Genomic DNA, 22,551 nt, shown 5'->3' with positions numbered 1-22,551 from the left:
GTATAACTTTTAAAAATCATTTCTAGGACTAAATTGAGAAAAATAACTGGATTTCTTCTTTGTCATTTAACAGTGCTGTTACAGATAATGATACTGTCCATTGAGATTAATAGCTGTGTCTGTTAACTTTAAGCAGTTCAATGAAACTTATTAATCTTATGAATTTATGAATCTTATGAGCTTATACTGGTCTTATGCTGTCAATAGGAACTTATTTTCTGGGTATTTCTGTTATAATCACTAAGAATTTATGAAAGTCAAGATTAATCTTGACTGTGTCATCAAAATGGGTATTTCTCATAGCTTAAAATTGCTTTTTTTAGATATTCTTTGTGTTTATATTGTAAAGTTCAGTCCCATGGCTTGTCAGGAATTTGCTTTATATTGTTTCTTATTTATTTTTGCGTTGTCTTTTATTCATGGTAACTTTATTCAGGGCTCTTATTTCTGCTAAATTTTGTATCCTGATAGCAGCATATTTTGATGTTTTATTTGAATAAGGATAATTTAAAGAAGTTTTTATTCTCATTCGATGTCTGAGGCTTTGTCAGAACTTAATAGAGATCAAACTAGTTCTCAGTAATCTCTTGGTACCGGTGAAGGTAGAACTATATCTCAAGACTATTCAGAAGTTTATACTGGGTCGTTCCTTGTCCATTTTCTAAGAGGCAGGAGGATGATACGGCTTTCAACACTTTTTTTCATATGTTCTGAATTTTATATGTACATTTGAACTCCTTAGTCAGCCCTTTCTGCAAGTGTAAGGCAGCTTCAGTACAGATTTCTTCTATGCAACAACTTCAGAAATAATAATTCTGATTCTCCAAAAGTAGCATTATACAGGTAGTTTCATTCATACCAGCAGGATGTATTAAAAGAAAGAGAGAAGAGTGATTCACAGTGTTAAAGTGCAGCTTTCATTTGGCCAAACACATTGAAACAAGCATGTTTCCAAACAGCTTATGTCTCCTCACTGCCAGTTTCCCAATAGGGAGGCATGAGGAGATCTACACACATTTCATCCTTGTGTTTGTCATTCCTACCAGGACTGCATTTTTGCAATAGTAATGACGTTTATTAATCATATCGATTGACAGCAACCAGCAAGCACCCAAGTAGGTGTTTAGCATCGATCATATAGGGATCTTCAGTAATCGATAATTTGGAAGGGAAACTTCTACTTCCAATGCCTTCCTTTATCTGTCTCTAAGCAACTTCTTTATTGCTTAGTCACGCTACTGCCATTGCCTAGACACAGTTTATGAATGTCCTCTTCGTGCAAATAGCTGCCTTAGACAATACTGCTGCTTTCGAAAGTGAGGTATTTGTAGCAGATAAACAGAATATTCATAAATATTTCATTACAAGCTGGTTCGCTCATTTAAAACTGAGATTTAGAATAAAGTTTGTTAGTTATTGTGCCCTATGGGAGCAGAAAAATAAATCACTGTGGTAAAGTATATAAACATTGCAATGCAATGTATAGAACAGCAGATGGAAAAAATGGCTTGTATAGAGAAGTATTATTTCATGTATTTTAGATTCTGTCTTTGCTTTTGGGGTCCTTTCCCATAAAGTATGTATCTTCTAGCAATGACAGTAGGTTAGAGGCTGATGGAGCAGAGATGAAAAATTTAGGTTTTCAGCTGTACAAATATGCTAAGGAATTGAAGGGAACATTTTTTTTTCTGTACACCTGACTTTCCAACCCATCTTGCAAAGATATTTTACAGATTTTCTTTAAATAGATTTCTACAACATATGTAATGACAGTGTTTAAGGTGTTGTGTGAAGTGCTTGTCAAGAGAAGAAAATTCTATCTATAAAAAAGAAAGTTTTGACATGACAGGCACTTTGAAAATATGATAGGACATTGCAGCTGCTCTGCTTTTTCACATTATTCACTCAGAGCTCTAAACATATTTCTCTTTCTTTGTTTGTTTGACGTAATTACCAAACTTGACTGGAATATTCTACTGAAAATGAAAATTTTCTGTCTTACTTGTTTGAATAAATTTTCCAGTTCTTGGTGGTTGCTGCACCCCTCTCTTTGGGCAGTCACTGAGCCATGTCACATCAGCCACTTCAGCCTTTTTGCTGGACACCAAAATCTTTGGCTGATTTCTAGTCCCAGAGGAATGCAGGTCACAGCTGAACACTTGGGAACCAGCGGCAGCTCTTGAAACTGCCTTTGGATTAAAAAAAAATGTTGCAGTAAAAAAGTGTGTGATCAAATCAGCTTGACTTACTGTTTTGGTTAGAGAGGAGCTTGAGATTCCCAAGGATGTGGCAGTGGAAGTGCTTTCTTGTGGAATCTCACCTGCTGTGTATTTTTTTAAGCATTTCATCATTCATTTTCTCAGCACACAGTGATTCCTGACACAAAACTTTTTGTATTAAGCTAGACAACGCAGTAAGTAAACTTGACGATTTCTGGTAGTTTTTCATGCAAAAAGTCTGCTTTTTATTTTGGAGCACTAAGAAATAAATGAAATGCAAAGATCCTGCAAGTTTCTACTCTTTTTGAAGTCTGATACTGAAATCAGTGACATTGACTCAGCTGAGTGTGGGAAATCTTTGTTTTGTGATAAGGATGGTGAAGGAGCTATACTGCAGACTAGTTTAGTGCTGCTAGTGGAACTGGAAACTTAATGCACACCATGAGGCAATGCTGGTGAACTCAACTCTGGGGCCAAGGCAAAGTGCTTGCATTGTAAGGTTGCTCGCATGGCAATTCACAATGCTGTAAAGATATTGCTTGCCTGCAGAGGATTATGAATAAGCAGAAAATTAACAGAATAGATTCCTGAGAGAGTGTATTTCATTTTTAATGGTCTTTCCTTTCCAGGTGTGTTGAATGGTGTTTACCACGGCAAGCTACGCCTTTTTCATGTGATTTATTTTCCCAATGGCTGGGTCAAGATTATCGATTTTGTAAACTTTGTGTATTATTAGGTAGAGAATTTGTGCTTGGGAGTAAACAATCAAATGCTGAAGCAAAGTGTCCAGCTGTGAATCAAACAGCAGCACACTTACCCATATCTGATACCTGCTATTTACTAATACGTGCCCATTTGTCCTAAAAAGCAATTTCAGATGAAATTTAATTCAAAGATAGATATTTCGTAATGGTACCTGCTAAAGTACACGGTGTAGCTCATATTACTGTTAGCAAATGTTAAACAAGGTAAAGTACTCATAACTCATATCCCTACTCATAACACATCTGCATTCTGATATTTTCAGGCCTTTCTAGCAAAGCAGCTTATATAAACAATTGTTAGTTGCATGTGCCAATCATGTAGCATTAGAAAACTCAATTATTTTCCTTCTAAAATATGACAGTTAGGCTAGAAATAGCAGAATAGATAAGATCCACCGTAAGGTGACTACAAGGAATAGAGGTTAACTGTTGTACCTGGCACAGTTAATCTGATTATTGTTCAGATAAGTTTGGTGTTTTGGATAAAATCTATTTTTTAAGCTATAAACTGTGTGATTACTGAGGTCTTTTCCTGTTTGGCAAGGAAGCAGAAAAATATATTGTTGTTTGCATCAGGTCCATGTGTACCTTGTAATGATTTTATTAAATCCCTGTTTTGCACAGTTTGCTTACAGGAATGTTAAGTGGGCTGCAGTGTGTCTGAGATGCATTACAGTTCTGCTCTATCAGCAAGACTGCTGCTCTGTTGCAGAGAAAAGCTAAGCAAGTTTATTCTGACTTGATGCTGCTCTCTGCATGCTTGATGCTAGGTACTACAGTATATTCTCAGTGTAGCTTGACCTTTCTTGAGAAATGTAACTAGCTGGCTTCTGTTTAATTTCCTGCCTTCTATTCTCATCATCATCACCTTTCTCTATTGATTGGTGCAGCTTTTCCCCCTTCCAGTTCTACTGGAGCTTCCTGTTCTCTTTGAGAACTCAAAAGTAATCTCTGAGAACAGTGCGTGCCTTCCTGGTTTTCTTAAACTACTGGAAGGGTTAACTGTAACAGGTCCAGTCTATTGCAAAAAGACTGATTTCTTTAAACAGTTTGTAGGATTTTTTTTCCTGTTCCAGCCTGAATATATGCCTCTATTGCTGCTTTCAGTCATGTCATCATTGGTTTTTACTATGCGTCTGTTTTAGAACAAGGAGAAATAAATACTGATAGTGTGTCTGGCCAGTATATCTGAAGCAGAGTTTGACTCCATGGTTGAACACAGACGTGACTGTCTTATGTGCATTTTGTGTCTTCAGATGCTTTCTCTGTTAAATAAATAACGTAAGATATTTATAGGATCGGGCAGATAGAGGAAAAAATTGCTTAGTATGTTTTTTAGTACTGAAGTGATGGGTGACTTTGAATTGAGATAAATATAAAATGGAGTCTCTGTTATATTTAATTTTAATATATTTTGTACTTAGTCTTTGGAAAAAAAACAACACAAAAACACAACAAAAATAACAAAGATGCAATTGACTGACCTGTATTGTTAAAATGATTTTGTTTTTCTTGTCTGAACAGCAAAGTAATAGTTCTATTATTCATAATAGACAGTCTTGCAGTCTTCCAGAGTTTCTTCAGGTCTTTACTACTGCTGCTCTTCTCTAACCCTGTCATTCAGGGTCTCTCCTAAGATTAGAGAATTGATTGGTGGGCTGTGTTTTTTGTTATTGTTGCTTTTTATCATATGTAAGTACTTCAGAGCTTTTCTTTGTTATGTTTTTAAGGATGATATGAAAGAAAAAGTTAAAAGACACATAAAGAGTAGATTTTGATAGTTAATTAACTGAACAAAAGCCACAATTGATAGGAAAAATTAACCTAGATCATTAAATAGTATTGCCAGTTTTCACTGTGGATGTGCTAGGTATCTTCAGAGCTGCCTCAAAGAGATCACATGAACTTTAGCAAATATCCAGACCTTGTGACTTGTTTGTTCATTCTGGTAGACTCAGCAGAATGCCAGCTTCACTGTGTTCTGAAATGTCTGGCCAGGATAATTGCAAAGTTATCTGGCTGAATGTGAACACAGAACAGAGTAATAAAAATTCACTTTTCAAAGAGCTCAGTGATGTAGCTAGGGATAGCTAGACTTTTTAATCGTTCCCGTGTTAGTGCATCTGTATCTGGTAACATCTGACCTTTTTGAAGTTTTGCCTTCTGCTCATCCTTCTTCAGCTAGATCTTCTAGTGCTGCAAATGATGTGTTGATGGTATTGCTCAGTCAGTAGTCTTGTTCAGGATTTCCATGGGGATTATTTGTGGCTACCTGCTTTGACCACTTGCCACTTCTGTAGTTTATTGCAGATTTTCTTGTTGTTTCCCCCTGTCCACCTGTTTCTCTGTTGCATGTGGTATCTTCTCTCTTTTCTTTTCAAGGTCTACAGTGCATATTCTTCCTTGTCTCAATCCTGATACTTAAAGTGTGTTTGATCATGACTTAGTTCAGTCAGTATTTTTGATGCTCGCTGCTGCCCCTTCCTTTTGGGGGAAAAAAGAATGCAACCCCTCACAACTGTTCTCTTCTGTGAGCCTAAAAGAATCTCCTCTTGGTTGCTATGCTCAGCTTAAATCAGTTTTTCCTCCTACTGCTCTTGTTCCTTTAGTTTTTTCAATGCAGCTTTTTCACTATTTATTTCTATCTCCAGCCAAAAAGGCCCCGCACAGCTGCTTTATGTATTATCATGTTTTTGGCATCATCTTTGTGCAGTTTTACAGCAGTGTAAGAATTATGCTATTATGTTTTTGGAGTCCAGCCATAAATGTAATTGTTTAAGCAGTTTTGTTGTCATATTGGTTGTGTTTATACCTTTCTTTGCAACAGATATATTACACACCTAATCTTGCTTCTGAATAAACTATTTTTACTGCTACTTTGGCACTGTGTTATTACCCAAATTTATTTTTGTTCTATATGGCCAGGCTGTTGTAGCACCTATTTGGCAACAAAATTACTATGCTGGAGTCACAAGATAAGAAACGATTTAAGAAATCAGTATTGTATCTTTCACCTTCTTTATCTGGTTTGAATTCTGGCTACTTGTATTTTGTAGTGTTTCTTATATTGTATAGTATGCGTGTACGCAGTAAGCATGATATGTGTAATTAATGTAAAGCCAGAACTACTTTTATGTTTTCATCTTCTGGTCTAGTTTTGGCAAATATTTAAACATCAGAGAGTGACCATCTGCATGTCCATTTCTGCAGTGGCTTAGATGGCTATGGTAGCTCTGCAAAAGTTCTTCCTCCTGTGTTACCTCTTCTATCTGTATCTCCTATGTGAATGCCTTAAATCTAGAGGTGTGGGGGTTTTTTTTATCCTGTACTGTGAATATTTCCAAGCTCTCTACAACTGAGTTGTCTGCAGGATAGAAGTTGTCCTGGAATGATAACTTAGTGTTTAAAAAACAAGGTTTGTATTTTACCTAAGCAATTCAGAAGCAGAAAAGCTCACACATGAATAACATTATTTTGTTTTATCTCCTTATATGGTTGTTGTCAGGTTGAAGAAACTATATCCAAGAGTGAGAAGTTGGTCTTTCAGTAAGCAATTGGTCTTTCAGTAGGCAGTTGGTCTAAAGGCTCTATGGGTGTTAAGGTGTAGTAAGAAATTTGTTCTGTTTCTTTTTTTTTTTTTTTCTGGGGTAAATAATGGTGGACACAATGTGAATTTACATGTTTGTCAATTGTGTTTTAGGAGGTCTCTGCTGATCCCACAGGAACTCTAACAGCTGCTGAAGAGAGAAAGGAGAAGGTGCCAAGCCCACATCTCAGTCATCTAGTTGTTTTGACATCTGGCAATTCACTCTATGGTTTGGCAGAGAGAGTGGTAGCCACGGAATCCTTGTAGGTTATTTACTGTACACCACTTTTTGTGGTCAGTGGAATTTTTAAGGAGTTGTGATTACAATCCAAAACCTCCTTAAGAGGTCAAAATTTCTTAGCCCTGAATGTGATTTTAAAAATGAGAAACTGAGGTAATTTTTCAATTAACAGTAGTAGGACATGACCATTTGACCTAACCACCTGCAAGCATAAGCAATAAAACTTTGCTGCAGCTTCTTCAGTAATTTTTGACAGCACAAAGCCAAATTTAACAGAAAAAGGAGTTTATTTTATATATATATATATAAAATTTAAAGAGCTCAATGGGAGTTTTCTATCTGTGTGTGTGTGCATGTAATTTTTTTACATATTTATATATTTATATTAAAATATATATTTTATATATTTAAATCAGTACTCAGATGCTGATAGCTGCGACCCAGAACTGCTTAGTACATATTGGCTTAGCTCCATTCATGATGTTTTTGGCAACAGGTGGAAATTTACCTGTGAAGAAGAGATTATAAGAGTTTTCCATTACTCTGTCATTATAAAGTATTTTTTTCAGTTAGTCATCAGAATGGTAGTAGAGTGATATGGGGTTTCATTTTGTTTTCCACACAAGAGGACTTTGTTAAAGATTAATAATTCTAAAATGTGTTTACAAAGGAGAATTAAATGATTATTAAGTGATTATTAATTTTTTTTGTTTTAAAAATCATGCCTGTAATGAAGAATTTGATCTCATGTTGTGCTTTCAAAAGTCTACTAGCAAACATGTGATCAGTAATACTGTTTTGGAATTCTCACGTGATTTCTTTTAATGTGGACTGGCTTGCCATGAGGAAATTGTGGGACAGTTGTCCACTGGCTTTACTAGATTTTGGATCAGAATTTATCAGTATATCCTGATTAAATCAGAAATTTGAGTTCTTGCTATTCAAACCTTCACATTTTTATTCATTTTGTTCACAATCACATTTTCAGATTTTCATAATTGAGAATATATGTTGATATGCTGGCCAAAAAATGATAAGGTTCTCATCAGTATTAAATTTACAAAGGTTACATATCACTGTTGCCAAATAAATGTTGATGAAGAAATGTATAGAGGCATTCCAAATGTTTAATTCAGTTCATGGTGAATTCTTTTTATTTTCAAAGGGTATTTCTAGCTGAGCAGTTTGAGTGTCTTCAGCCTCATCTTGATGCAGTGATGCCAGCTGCCAAGAAGCCTTTTCTTCAGCAGTTCTATTCTCAGGTCAGCATTATGTAATTCAGAGCTAATTTTTTAATGCAAGATTTGAAACTTGTACTATATGATGGAAATATTTTTAAACCATACTTAACGTACGTTTTGCTCTTACTTGCCTGAAATCTACTGAATTGAATTTTCTTTTTATTCTCTTTCAGACTGTGTCTACTGCCAATGAGCTACGCAAACCAGTTTATTGGATTGTTGCTGCTAAAGCCATTGATTATGAACAGATGCTGCTTCTCATGGCTAATGTAAAATGGGATGTGAAAGAAATCATGTCACAACACAATGTATACGTAGACTCTCTTTTAAAGGTGAATACTTTAGGAGAAGCAGTGTGCTAGAGCACATACAAGCATTAAACTCCTTCATACATCGCTAAAACTGTTAAGGCAACATGATTAGAGCAATATAGCATCCTGAAAAATATTAAGTTGTCATTAAGAGATTCGTCCAGAATTTTCATTGTTCTTGCTACTAGCAGAAATACTTGCAGAATTTCATCTTTACAGTGATGACCATATGCTGGTGACCATATGCTGGTTAAAGCACAGCATTGTGGTACTCTGCTTCCTCTTGCCCAATTCCTCTTTCAGAAAATTTGTGTTAAATACCCATTATTTGGTCAGAAACTAGCTTAAAATGGTCACTGAAATCACCAGCTTAGAGGTTATTCTCTTGTTCGTTTGCTAGGAAAAACAAACAATAACAACAAAACTATGAGATTCTAGTGTTGGAATGAAAGCACTTGGTTGGACAAGTGTGACCTTCATAGTCTGCAGTACAAACTCTGATGGTTACAGAATTCATTGTCAAGGTCTCCTTTACATTTGAGCTATTTGTTATCTTTTTAAAATGATAGAAACATTAGTTCCTGGCAGCCAACTTCTATTTCTCTTTATGTAAGTCACAAAAATCATTGTAGTAGTAATTACATTCAGTTATGGCTAGTTTATCACTTACAGTAATAGCTCAAAATCCATCCAGTCAACTGATGTTTCAGGTGGAAACGGGTACCTTTCTTCAACCTAAACTGTAGTCTAGTCTTGCAGTATACTGCTTAACTGTTGGATTTGGTTTGCTTTTAAGTGGGTGCTTTCAGCTCTTACTGAAGCACCTGGGAATTTCTTAGTGCAAAAGGCTGAAGAATGAAAGATGACTGCAATATTTTTCGAGGTTCTCCCTGAAGGCTGATGGGGCAGGTATTTAGATGGATAAAGAGCTTATCACTGGATTTTCTTCAGCGTCTGTATATTGGCTTTCAGAAAGGTAAAGATGAGTTTAGAGAGTGAGGCAATGAGAAGATTTTTTTCTTATTTTAGTGTGTGTATGTGGTTCATTTTTTTTCCCTATTTATTTATTACTAGGCATTTATAGTGTATGATGTTTTAAGTGCTGGTGGAATTATGGTCTTACATGTTTTATCAGGAATTTGAAGAATTTAACAGAAGATTGAATGAGGTATCTAAGAGAGTCCGTGTTCCACTAGTAGTCTCAAATATACTTTGGGAGCACTGCATACGCTTGGCCAATAGAACTCTTGTGGAAGGGTAAGTAGTTCACAGAATTCTTGCTCTTGAGTAAATATGTCTGTAATGATAAAGCTTATGTCATGATACTGTAGTTTCTAATTTTTGGAGTGCATTGGTAAGCTGTTGAGATTTTGAGGATAAAGTATAATTGTCAGCATCTCAATGAGGTGCTGTTTATCTTTTCCAGGAAGTAAGGCAATTGCTAGGAAGAAAAGTTATTAACTTTAGTAGATACCTTAGGGTAGCCTTTGGGCAGAAGTTTTCTAATTCTGTTGGGAACAAAGAGGTATCCTAGTCTCTTCATTCACTGCTTGTGCTGTCATCTTCTGCACCATATAATATATTCTGTATTGCACTCTTATGGGTGGGGTCCTTAATTACAGGAGAGTATGGAAGAATGAGATTGTAAGAAATGCAACGGGTAGACACAGAGTAAACAATTATATTCCTCCTTGGAGTTTGAAGTACTAAGTTAAACAACTTTGAGAAAATTAATTTATGTTTATTTATTTATATTTATTGTTTGTTTCTACTGTGTTCCTTTTTTTCAGTTATGCTAATGTGAAGAAATGCAGCAATGAAGGACGTGCCTTGATGCAACTGGACTTTCAACAGTTCTTAATGAAACTAGAAAAGTTAACAGACATTAGACCTATTCCAGATAAAGAATTTGTGGAGACCTACATTAAAGCATATTATTTAACAGAAAATGACATGGAGCGCTGGATAAAAGAACACAGGGTAAGAGTTACATTTTCATTCTTCTACTGTTTTTCATGAGGATTTCCAGGAATGGTGGAATCATGCTAACAACTCCAAATGATTAATTCTTTGTGCTAAAAATTGATATACTTATATGTATATATTCATTTGTTGCAATAAAATTATACGGTATGCAATATGAACATATATGTGTGTGTAGATATATGTTTATTATCATATGAATGTACCTATATTTGGAACGAATAAGAACAGAGATTTCTACAAAAGGAAAAATCTGTATTCACCTTTTCTACCAATTACCATCCCATATCTCTTAAGATTATAGAATTCATCTCAGGAAGATGTGCTGTGAATTGTAGCCTCTGGCTTTAGCAAAAGTAGGCCATCTGGTACTCCTTACACAAGAAATTCCATGTAGGAATTACTGCTAATCTACCCGGTATTCTGAGATGGGTTGAAGCCAAAGGAAGTTTTTCTGTTCTCCTTAGGCAGCACCTCTGGTCCAATACAGGCAAAAGAAGCGGATGGAACCCAGATATCTGCAGCCTATACACTCTGTAAATTCTGTTTCATAGTCTAACCAATGACCCAGACTTTCATCTAAATCAATTCTGAGATTAAAACAGCAGTGAGGGAAAAGAAATGCCTGTGTGGGTATATGCAGCTGATAATAAAGACTATCAAATCACTATTCTTGTCAGGGAAATTGTGTGCTGGAAATGAACATGGTCTGACAGATCATAGCCAGTCAATGCTGTGGAGAGCATCTGACCAATCTACTAATAGTACTGCATTACAGACCAACATTGTTCTGGAGGGTGGAGAGACTGTAGCCCAATAAATGCTCTGTATTTTTACTATTTTCTTTTTCTTTTTCTTTTCTTTTCTTTTCTTTTCTTTTCTTTTCTTTTCTTTTCTTTTCTTTTCTTTTCTTTTCTTTTCTTTTCTTTTCTTTTCTTTTCTTTTCTTTTCTCTTCTCTTCTCTTCTCTTCTCTTCTCTTCTCTTCTCTTCTCTTCTCTTCTCTTCTCTTCTCTTCTCTTCTCTTCTCTTCTCTTCTCTTCTCTTCTCTTCTCTTCTCTTCTTTTTCTTACCATGAGAATGTAAGATTTCTTCAGTATGTACCTATCTGTTATTTTCAGACATTGGTTTTGATTCTGAAGATACTTTTGTTGTAGGTAGTTGATCTTTTACAATTTTCAGACTTAATTGGAGTAATTTATCAACTTGTTCTTCAGGTACTATCCCTGTAAAAGTTGCTCTTTTATGCAAGTGAATTAACAAGGCAAAATCATCAGGGAGTCAGCATAATCCCTTTTTGGTTTGAGCTCTGTGGAAGTGTACTGTATTATGGCTGGAAATTATCAGTGCGTCATGGATGAAGATAATACAATATGATTCAAGTAGGAAGTTTTCATAAGATGAACACGAATCTTGCCATAACTCCACCCTGCTGTATAAGGAAGTTCTCAATCTGGGCCATTCTGGTTGATTACTGTAGTTCTGATACCAGGAAGTTTTTAAATGTATATGAGTGGGACAAGCGTAAGTACACCAAACACTTCTAGGAATGGGTCTAAAAAAATGATCTGAAGTATTTGGGCCAGATTTCCTCTGGCTAACTTCCATCCTTAAATGAAGTTGAGAATACTTGCATTCTGTTCAGAATATACCAAAGTGAACAGATTCATCATCAAGAGGTACAATTTGAAAGTAGGCCTTTAGGAGTGGGTAACTTCAACACGGTCCTAAGGCAAAATGCATAAAAGTCATTGCTTTTACTTTCTTGGACCCATAAAACTGAATCAGGATCAACTTTGCTATCTGAGATTAGACTTCATTTGTGTTTTCAAAGCATTTAGCATGCTTTTAGGGCAGTGTAACCTAACAATTATAATAAGATTGTAAGCAATAGTCATGCTGTTAGAGCTGGTCCACATCAAAATAAGTATTTTTAAAAGGAGCATTGGGAAATCTGTATTTTGGAATTATTTTAAATCCAGCTAGAAAGGGATGAAAAACATTCTTCTGAAATACAGTCTTTCCCTGTTATACCTGGAGTAGTGAGAGAGGCTTTGAGCTGTGCTTGGTGATCCATGTGGAAAAAACACCTTTAAATGTGTTAGTAAAAGCTACATTTTGGAAAGTGCTAAGAGTGAAGGTAGTACTGGCAAACATGGGGTTTTGACAGGTGTTAAGAATTCTTGTCATACTTTGTGTCATTTTTTTCTCCTTTGTCATGTACTGAAATTAATGGTGCTCTCAGATCCTGTGGACAGAAATATTTAGAAGCTTATCAGAAATAGGATATCAAAATCAAAACAAAAAAATCAACTTTGTCATAGTTGTTTGGAAAACGTTGTGGTGTTTAAAACTTATTTCATTTGCATGTGTATCTCTGACTGCACCTCCAAAAAGAATGGAAAATGCATTATAAATTGGTTTAGATACATAACTGTTACTTTCTGTGAACTCAATCCAATGCTACTAAAATTGTAGGCATTTTCCATTATATTCTGCCAGGCAGCAAAATGCAGTTTTGTACTTCTCTCTATGTAAAACTATGAAAACTCTCCAGGCCTGACTTAACTAACACTTTAAGTCTCTCTTGTTTCCTGATGGCTGCTATCATTTGAAAAGCCCACGGTGTTCATATGTGGTTGTTAGTTTTCTGTCATTATCCCCTGTTCTTCTTCTGCTTGTCATAACCTAATCTGCTGGGTTTTTTATTTTTGCCAGGAATATTCCACCAAGCACTTGACGAATCTGGTGAATGTTTGTCTGGGGTCTCATATCAACAAGAAGGCAAGACAGAAGCTGCTAGCCGCTATTGATGACATAGACAGGCCTAAAAGATAACTGGAGAGAGTTACTTTCCGTGTCACTTGTACCTTTTTCTGTTCACATGAAGCATGCAGACAAATGGACTAATGTCAACATTATCTTAACAAGCATTGTGCATGACCTTTCTTATCAGCATTGGAGGCACTCTGAATTGGCATAACGTTCTAAAATATTACTTTTTTAACCTGTAAGAATCCTTTCCTGATGTATTTTTCTGTTTTTTGTTACTTGCCCTTAGTGAAGGGCGGCTCTTTGTGTATCATTGGTGAGCTGTATATTTTGAAAAACTGTATACTGTAAGTAAAAACAAAATCAGAGAGAAACACATTGGCTTAATATATAGTTGATGCTCTTATTTAATAAAAGGGCTGTTTGAAAATATAACGTTTTCCTCACTGCTTTTCCCCTCAGAATTTGTGCTTTATTATGGACCAGTGTAAAATGAAAGAAAATGTAAAACATCTTTGAGCAACATATCTTGCATGTGGATTAAGAATATAGATCATTAAGAACTCTCATGTTCATGTCTTTCATCTTTGTATGTATTTAAAATGTTTATTTCAGAATTAATAGTCATATCAAAATAATTGACTTCAGATCAGTCAAGGTAATAAATACTGTACACTAAAATGAGTTATTTGTGAGACTTTATTTACCTCATTTAACATTGCAAAATGATGCTTGTTATAAAAACAAGTATTGTTCCTCTCGTGTCACCTTTTGTAGCCCTACTACTCTTTCCTGTTCCCAAAGCAATAATGCCAGAGAATAATGGATATATATATATTTTTTTTTTGGCAGAATTTTTGGATGGATAATTTTAATATGTTCTGCTCTGCTGTAGACTCCTAGAATGATCCTGAGTGTGTCAAAATTGCCTGGCTGGATATTTGTACTAGAAATTGATTTGTCAGAAAACCACTGACCATTGAAGCTTTCAGATTTGCCTTCAGCAGAAGAATCTGCATTCTGAGTACTTCTCTACTTCCCTTGCAATATTCCTTGTGTATGGGATGTGTGGGGAGCTCAAATACCGTCAGAGCAAAGGCAGAAAAACTCCCAAGGTGATGTGAATTAATTTAAATAAAGACTTTATTATTCATGAAGATTTTTCTTACACACTCAAGCTCTGTTCCATGTCTTTGTTTTTCAGTATGTAACATCTAATCTGAGGCCCTTTAAAAGGCAATATGCTAACAATGAGCTAACAGGTAAAATGAATTAAATAGGATACAATCCACTAATGTAAATGATGTGGTAAACTCTCATTTTTGTGTTCATACTTGCCATTGCACTGTTTAATTAAGTCAGCAGTACCAAGTGAGAGGAAATTGCCTCATGGAATCAAGGTAATTATTCTTTTCTATAGGTTAGTTCCATCTTGAAAAGTGATGAGTTCTGAGCATCGTTGTGCAGTCTCCTTGGAAGCCTATGGAATGGATTTAGAGCAGTAGAGTTTACATCTTTAAATACTGAGGGTGTGGCATTCATCTGCTTTTTAAAGGGAATAGGATTTAAAACAAAATTTAGCACCATTCTGTATAGACAGTGCTGTCATTCTGAGTTCTATTGACAACTTGTTTAGCAGAGTGTCTGTGTATACGGTGAAGCTGAATCACTTTTACCCTCATTAAAAAGGTGATTCAAAAACAATAAAAAGAAGGAAGAGTGTAGTTCATTTTAAGTGTGGACTTTTGCGTCAGCGTGTCTGCCCTGAAGTCAGATCCTGAACAAGAACCCTTGGAAGAAATAGAAACATGTCAGACACTGTTACTGTAAAATCTGTTTCCATTTCCTTCTCATGGATGAAAGAAGGAATTTAAATTACTTTACTGTAATTGTGGTGAACTGAACATGGGGTTGATTTCTCCTGAATTATTTAGATTGCTGTAATCTGATTGCTCACCAAAAGGTAGGAGTGCAAGCACTGATTGGAATGTAGGGTCAAGGAAGGAAGTGAGTCATGAGTCCTAGTAAGGAGCAATTTTTGATACCATATCTATAGATTGGCTTATTTTAACTCCCCAGATAATAGAATGTGCAATGTTAAACTTCTTTAATGTGTGCCTCAGAAACTTTTATATGCTCCAGAGCAACCCCCACATGCTGCCCAGTATTGATGCTAAGGGACAACCTACATATAGCTTAACAGCCTTCACATTTCTCAGTTCTGAGTGACTTAACAAATGTGAATTATGAATGTAGAGTTATTAATTTGCTATGAGTTTGTTTATAGCTTCCACAACCTAAAATGACAATTCTTCTTGCAAACCATTGATTTTTTTGAGCATCTCTGTGAAATAAGAAGTTTTACTGCTTTTCATGAGAGCGTAGCTTAAAACGTCCCTTTGTACAACACAGAAGGGCTTCAGAATACTTTAATAATGGAGGAAGACTTCTTTCAGTCTCCAGGGAGGCTGACCGGCACCGCAGAGGTGGACAATTCATCTGTCAGTCAAGGAAAAATGTAAATGCTGTTCCCCAGATAATGAGTGCTCCGATATTCACCGAGATCACCTGGAGCACGGATGAGGAGGTTTCAAGACTCTCTGGATAGACAAAGCCTGTCTCAGCCCTGATAATTGTAGAAAAGACAGCTGTAAGCCTCTCAGTTGTCGCCAATGGTTATGAAGTTGTCTGACGAGGCAGCAACTGGGACAAAAATAACAGGAAACTAACGGGTCAGCTTCTGTGACCTGGTGGGAGGCTCAAGTCCGTGCTCCAGTACTCAAAGCACAATGGTATTGATAGGAAGGACCATCTCACAGATCACAGAAACACAGAATGCCCCGGGTTGGAAGGGACCTCAAGGATCATGAAGTTCAACCCCGTGCCTGACAGGGCCATCAAACTTCCATCTCGGACCAGAAATGCTTCAGCTGGTGGTGTGGTGTGATGAGCAGCACCTGCCATGTGTGAATTCCAGTGATTCCTAGTTAAAGGCTTGATCTCTCCTCCTCCTTTTAGACAAGCAGCTAAATTTCCAGGTAACTGACTATTTTGGGGTTCCTTCTTCCCACCTGGGAGGGAGTCTTTCCACGTGTAAAATAAAAGGCTTGGCTTGCTTCAGATCTGCTTAGCGAAGCCTAAATGTGTGGTTTAAGTCACAGCTTCTGACCACTTTTTAACATTTCCCTTTTGTGGAGGATCAGTGGCTGTCTCAAAGCTTTCTGTGAAAGCTCAGCCTCACCTCGCAGCTTACACAGATGTGAATGACAACGGCATATCTCATAATAGCAAAGGTCTGTGGATGTGAGTTGTGCTCATCTTACTGCTATGGGGCACAGCTATAAATATTCCCTCCTCAACCTGCTAAGCTGCTGTGCTGGGGTCATTCCCCATTGACCCTCTGCTCATGGTTAATGTTTATGAAATTTCTGTATTGCAAGCTGTACTTTGTTAGCAAGAAATTAGAATAAAGCCAGAGTTAAAAAATAACCCGCCCTGCCTCTCCCCCCCCCTCCCCCCCCAAAAAAAAAAGAACAAACACAACCCAACCAGAAGATTAAATTGATAAATAGTGCTGTCCCCAGCTAAATCCTCAAAACGCTGAATGTCAGCAGGCACCTGCTATGTTATAAATGATACAAACAGGGATGGATAAGAAGTGCAGATTTATTGTGTGTGGGTGATAGTATCTATGTTATTTATAACCACAGCTCAAAACAGCATAGCTTGAAAGCTAAACATTGCACTAGACACTATGATTATGGTACAAGTGTACAGAGATAACAGTTTGCAAACTGCAGAGATCCCGTGCTTACTGGCTATTTAAGGATATTTCTGAATGTCTTGGTTTTGTAGAGCCAGAGCTGCTTTCCATCATGGCAGGGACTCAGTTTTTCAGTATCTCCCACTCTTCCTTGAGAGCCCAGCACGAGCTGAAGCAACATCTTTCAGCTGAACTGAAGACTGACTTTCGGTCTGGTTGCAGAAGTGGAGACAGTGGGAAGGGGGCTTGTTTTCTTTGCTCCTGTCTGGCATACTGCTCCAAATGCACAGAGCCTGTGGCTCAGAGGATGGGCAGAACCAGTCCAGAAGGCAAATGTAAGCATGGTGAGTGCACCATTTGTTCCTGTACAGCTCTCTGTACTGCAACATGGAACCTCAATAAATGCAAGAACTGCCACTGCCTGACATGGTTATTAGTGCAGTGCTAAGCACTAGTGCATTTTTCAAGAGCATTTATTTCTTAAAGAGAAGGAAAATGTCATTGATGTAAATGAGTCTGACCAGGAGCTGCTTCCTGGCCCCGAGCTGCCAACATCCATCTCTTCCAGAGCTGCTGGAATATTCAAGCAGCCAAATGATCCAACCAGCTGAGCATTTGGGCTGTTCTACTTTTCAGCTAGACTAAATTGTTGCTGTGAATATTAATGCCTCATAGCTGAAATGCTGTTTGTCCCCGTTCCCCCTGCATACACGGATGTGCTGGTGTGTCTATGCAATTCAACAGGGCCCTTCTTTTGGGAAGCCCGCCACATCCTTGTGCTAGGAATGTATGAGACCCATCACTGAGATACTGCTGCATTGTATTGCTTGGAATATCCTCAGCAAGGTGCAGCACTCTGGGCACAAAGGGAACTTTTGCTGATCAGGGGAAGGAGGTCCCAATGGACTGCACACAGAGGGATGCCTGGAGATGCTGCGTGCCACAGTGACCCAGTCATGGACTTATCCAGGCTGGAATTTACATTCTGCTCTGCTCTGGGGCCAGGCATAGAGAAGTTTGTTTTGTCTTCCCATGCTTTATTCGCCTAGCTATAAAAGGAATGATGCTATCCACCACATTTTATGAAGTGCTATAAGGCTGTGGCTGTGTGGGCATGAGCTGTACTTTCTACCAGGAATCAGCTACTTAACCCCAGGGAAGCTGAACCATAAATCTTTGTGGGCTGCCTTCTTTCTGCCTCAGGCCCTTTAGGTGCAGTCTCCTTCACTTTTAGACAGAAGCCAGTCATCTCCTGAATGTTTCTTCTTCTGACTTGGCCTCTGGGTATTGAGGGACCCTGCTATGAACCAGAAAATGTCAGTGGAACCACAGGCAGGACCCTCCTGGGACACTGCTGTGCCTTACAGTCATCTGCTACTGCCAGGAATGACAGCGAGGCAGCCACAGGAGATCAGATAGCCACAACTATGGGTAAAATTATAGTGAGATTAATCTTCTTTTTAATGACAGTACGGAAAGATATCAAAAATACATATGTTTGTATCTCAGTGGCTGTCATTCTATACAACTTCAGTAAAAGCTCATTCCTTCCACATGAATTGTGGCAGTAGAAAGACTGTAAGGAGATAAATGCCCCAGTAACACTGCATACGCATGGGCTGAGAGGGCCTTACTGGGAGAAATGGACAGCAACAAACAAGATCTTGTCTTCACTATGATGTTCAACATGATTTCTGGGTAGCAGAAAAAGTCTTTGGGAGAGCAAATCAAGGTAACTGTTTGCTCAGGGTTCATGCCCTTGTAAGCCAAGCCCTTGCCCCTCTGCCTGCAGAGCCTCTTACCCCATGGAAGTAATTCAGGAAACTCCTGGGACCACTGTGATTTCCTCGAAGCACAAGCTGTTTTCTTAAGGCACTGAGCTATGATATAAATGCCAAAATCACTGCACAAAGGAATTAGACAAGGAGGGACACTGACAAATAGGTGAGAATTAAGTTATTGTTTGCTCACAGAAAAACTTGAAAACAAAATTACTGAATGCTCATTCTCTTTACAAACACCTTGATACTGCTGTTGCAAAGCCTATGTCTGAGACAGTTCCTAATAGAATATTCAGGTAGAGAACAGACATTATTTCTACCCAGTGCCTGCCCATTCTTTTATAAAGAAATCATCCTTCTGCTCAATCCAGTGATATATCTCATCTAATTTTATTGGAAGAAGTACCAAGTCTATTGGAAAAAAAAAAAATAAACCAGGGTGCACTGATGGAAAACTACAGAGTGATGTCTCTAGCTGGGGGTGATTTCATTCTCCACACACTGAATCCTTTGATGAGCTCCAGCTGCCTGGGTGATGTTAGGACAGCAGGCTCATAGGCTCTGCTTGAAATGCTGGGTGATTAGTTGCTGTGTGCTCTTATTTTGTGTCTTCAGGTTGTGGCTAATATTTGTATTAAATTTCTGATTTCTGCATTTGAAAGGAGTGAACTATATGAATAATTAAAACCCAGACTCTAATGACTGGTTGGTAAAGCTGGGAACTGGGCTGAATGACGTGAATGCAGGAGGTTATGAAGCCTGCTCTTTGCAGGAATGAGAGAAGAATCTTCAAGGCTCTGATACACAGCCTCTCTTTGTTGGTGATAGATGAGGGGATGCAAGAGCAACCAAAGGGTCAAACTGATCTAAACTTGGCTAAAATGACATGCTCTGAGGAAGCAACTGGGAGCTGCTCTTTAGCACACGCTGGATCTTGGGTTGTGGATGCAACAGTATTTTTGGGAGAGCCCCGCGGAAAGGGTAACTGAGTGTTGGTTGTTTCACCAATCAGCAAAGTAGGAAAGCTCTCCTCTAGACTCAGTTGGCCTGTGGCAATGAGGCTGTGGTCTGAGAAAGGGCAAATGGTTTGCAGGCTATGTGGGACCTCTGTGAGCTACTCCAACACAAAGAGAACCAGAGGTAAATGAAGTGAAGGGGCCTTTTGCCCAGCAGCAGCCCTCCTGGCTCCTTCCTTTTGGTTTGGTAAATCAGCTTCTCTCCAGGCTGCCCATCTCAAATTATTCCTTCTTTCTCGAGAAATAATTCTGAATTATGTGCTTATATACCCATCTGGAGAGCAGTTGAAAATCATTTGCAGAGTAGGTCTATGTGTATTATCTGTTGCTCATAATGCCTATTTTTATGAAAATGATTGTAATGAAAATAATTAAGTGGAATGGAAAGACAGTATAGAAAGCATATGAGAGCCACAAAGTAGAAAAGCCTGAATTCCATCTGGTGGAAGACTTCTGATTTCATTACGTCTTCTGCAGCCTCTAAGAGCAAGGTAACCTGAAAAAGTAAGAGACTGCTCTGACAAATCGCCTTTATATTGTTTCTTCCAGTAATTCATGAACAAAGAAGAGATTTGTTTTTGGATGCTCTGTGTCAGATAATTCCTCCTCTGACTCAGTCACCCTCCCCCAGACCTAACTCAACTAACTGCAGCACTATGCACATCCATGCAATCAGCAGTCTGCAAATGGGCACAGCTCTGTGCCTCAGGGTTCTTTACAGCACCATTGTCTGTATTCCCTATCAACCTCCCAAATGTCTCTCTGTGTACAGGAGGAGAGGTAGGATCGGGCAGGTGCCATTACCCTTGCAAACAGCAGCAATAAGGCCATGGAAAATGTCCCTTCATGGTCTTATCCCATGACTTTAACTGACAGGTCTGGAAAGAAGATGCTTTTCTGAACAGTGGGACATTTAATCCGAGTGAGGAAGGGGTCTGGCAAATATTGCTACTACTGGCAATCTGCAGAAGGCTTAAAAATGTCTCTAGGAAGTAAACAGAAAAGGAAATTTGAAGATAATGTCAGCGAGCAGGGAAACACAACGAAAAACTTAAACCATATCACTGCTGCTCTGATATGACTGCACTGTCACTGTGCTGATCTGGGCCAGAAAAGAATGTGCCTGAAACCTTCACGGTTTCTCAAAGTTAGCTTTGCAGGTAGGAAGAGATAAAGCCCAAAATATAAAGTAGGCCGTCATGACTGAGACAGATAAAGAAGGCTGAAGTAGTGAAGGTCTGGAGCTGCTTTTGAAAACCAGTGACAGACCACAGGCAGAATGGGAAGGTGACAAAACCCAGCCTCAACCAACACAAAAACAGTAAAATAAGAAATGGCTTTGGAGGAAAGGATTTGAAAGGAAACAAGAAAACCAGCAAAATATTGACTTCCAACCTTTACCTCAAAAATATGCCTTTCAGTAACATCCAGCAACTGAATTCCAATTACATGTGAAAGACTCTGAACCAAGCCTTTGATAATAAGTTACAAAGGTTTTGATCCAAAGAAAGTAAGTCCAGTGTAGTTTTCACTCCACAGAGACAGATCTGCAATGAAGGTGAGTGCCATATATAAAATCTGAAAGACATTATTTTTCAATCCTTAATTCATTTGCAAATCAAGTCAGTAAAGCAGCAGACAATTAATTAATTAATTAATCAGGTCATTAATTTTAAATACATTCTCACTTCCCTTTATTTTTTTCTTTAATTTTTCTTTCCCTCAACTTCTATGTTGACCTGTGGGGAGAAAAATATAGTTGTTTCAATCCTTGGCATTCAGTAATACTTCTTGTCATGTTCAAATAGCAAGGTTCAGATTTTTTTTTTCAATTACAGCTGCTCCCTCTGTTTTCCTTTTGGAAATGATCTGAAAGATGGGTTCTATTTGTATCCTTTCCTGGTGCTCATTTTGTTTCACAGAAAGAGAAATGATCACAACCTTGGAAAGGAAAATATTTTGTGAAAAAAAGCACCTGTGGATTTCTAATATTCAGTACATCTTATTCATTGTTCTTGCTTCTCTGCTTTGCTGTTTGTGTAAGTAGAAGCATGTCATATCAGCTCTTTTCATTCATTTTGTTATCAATTATTTTCAAAACCCAAGTGCTTAAATCTTAGAAATGAACCCTGCCGAAAACAGCAAAGAAAAAATAGGAACAACCCAAAGGTTTCTATCCCTCCCTGCCCTGAAGAAGTATGTGGGTTTAAACTGCCTAAGTCCTTGTGTTAATCACCTGGCCCTTGGGTACATTCACCATGATCAGCCATGCTCTTTTCTGTGTTGCTGGCAAGAATATTGCAACTTGGCAAATTGCAGACCCCCTCCTTACTGCTCTACCTGGCTTCCCTTTGGTGCCTGGATTCCCTGCTGTGGGTTCCCAGTTCAGACCACGAGATTAAAGGAGGCACCTGATGGGATCTTGACTGCAGCACGTAGGGCCTCCCTTGCTGCCAAAAGACAGATTGAGGTGGGTGTAAACTGAGATTTGTTACTGTGTGAGCAAGCTCTCATGTTGCCACTCTCGCTTCTACTTGGAAAGTGACTATGGCAAGCATGGGTTGGAGATTCCATGCTTCTTGAAGATGTTGGGCATAGCACACAAAACCTTCTAACACATAAACATGTCTGTGTGGGATCACTGGCAGCAATGAAAATGATGTGTTCAGCTTCAGTAACTCTCCCAATGATGTTAGAGATGGCTGACTCAGAGCTGTATCCTTGCACACACTTCTGAAACAATCAGCGAAACTTTTAGCTCACCACTAGTGGGAACTTCTCCCCAAATGGATTTATGTTCTTTCCAAACAACATTCAAAGTGGATCTGACATTTGATTTCAGAGCTTGCAAATGCTGCTTCTCAGAATCACGTCTT

The 22,551-nt window shown here is 38.0% G+C and overlaps 1 protein-coding gene across 1 annotated transcript in view; it reads left to right on the top strand.

The window, feature by feature from the left end:
- The window catches only part of VPS50 (VPS50 subunit of EARP/GARPII complex), a 60,050-nt gene extending 46,251 nt beyond the window's left edge, over window positions 1–13,799 (top strand). Inside the window, exons 23-28 of the mRNA XM_015853539.3 lie at window positions 6,684–6,832; window positions 7,976–8,072; window positions 8,225–8,383; window positions 9,498–9,619; window positions 10,153–10,342; window positions 13,062–13,799. Coding sequence (XP_015709025.2) covers window positions 6,684–6,832; window positions 7,976–8,072; window positions 8,225–8,383; window positions 9,498–9,619; window positions 10,153–10,342; window positions 13,062–13,181 — 837 coding nt within the window. The 3' untranslated portion in view covers window positions 13,182–13,799. The remainder of the gene's footprint in view (window positions 1–6,683; window positions 6,833–7,975; window positions 8,073–8,224; window positions 8,384–9,497; window positions 9,620–10,152; window positions 10,343–13,061) is intronic.
- Window positions 13,800–22,551: the final 8,752 nt, after the last annotated feature.

The sequence above is a fragment of the Coturnix japonica genome, chromosome 2 (genome assembly GCF_054131305.1).
Source record: "Coturnix japonica strain WE chromosome 2, WE-NBRP24, whole genome shotgun sequence".
NCBI classification, from domain to species: domain Eukaryota; kingdom Metazoa; phylum Chordata; class Aves; order Galliformes; family Phasianidae; genus Coturnix; species Coturnix japonica.
Note: the sequence above shows the minus strand (reverse complement) of the source record. Positions and strands in the feature narration are given on the sequence as shown.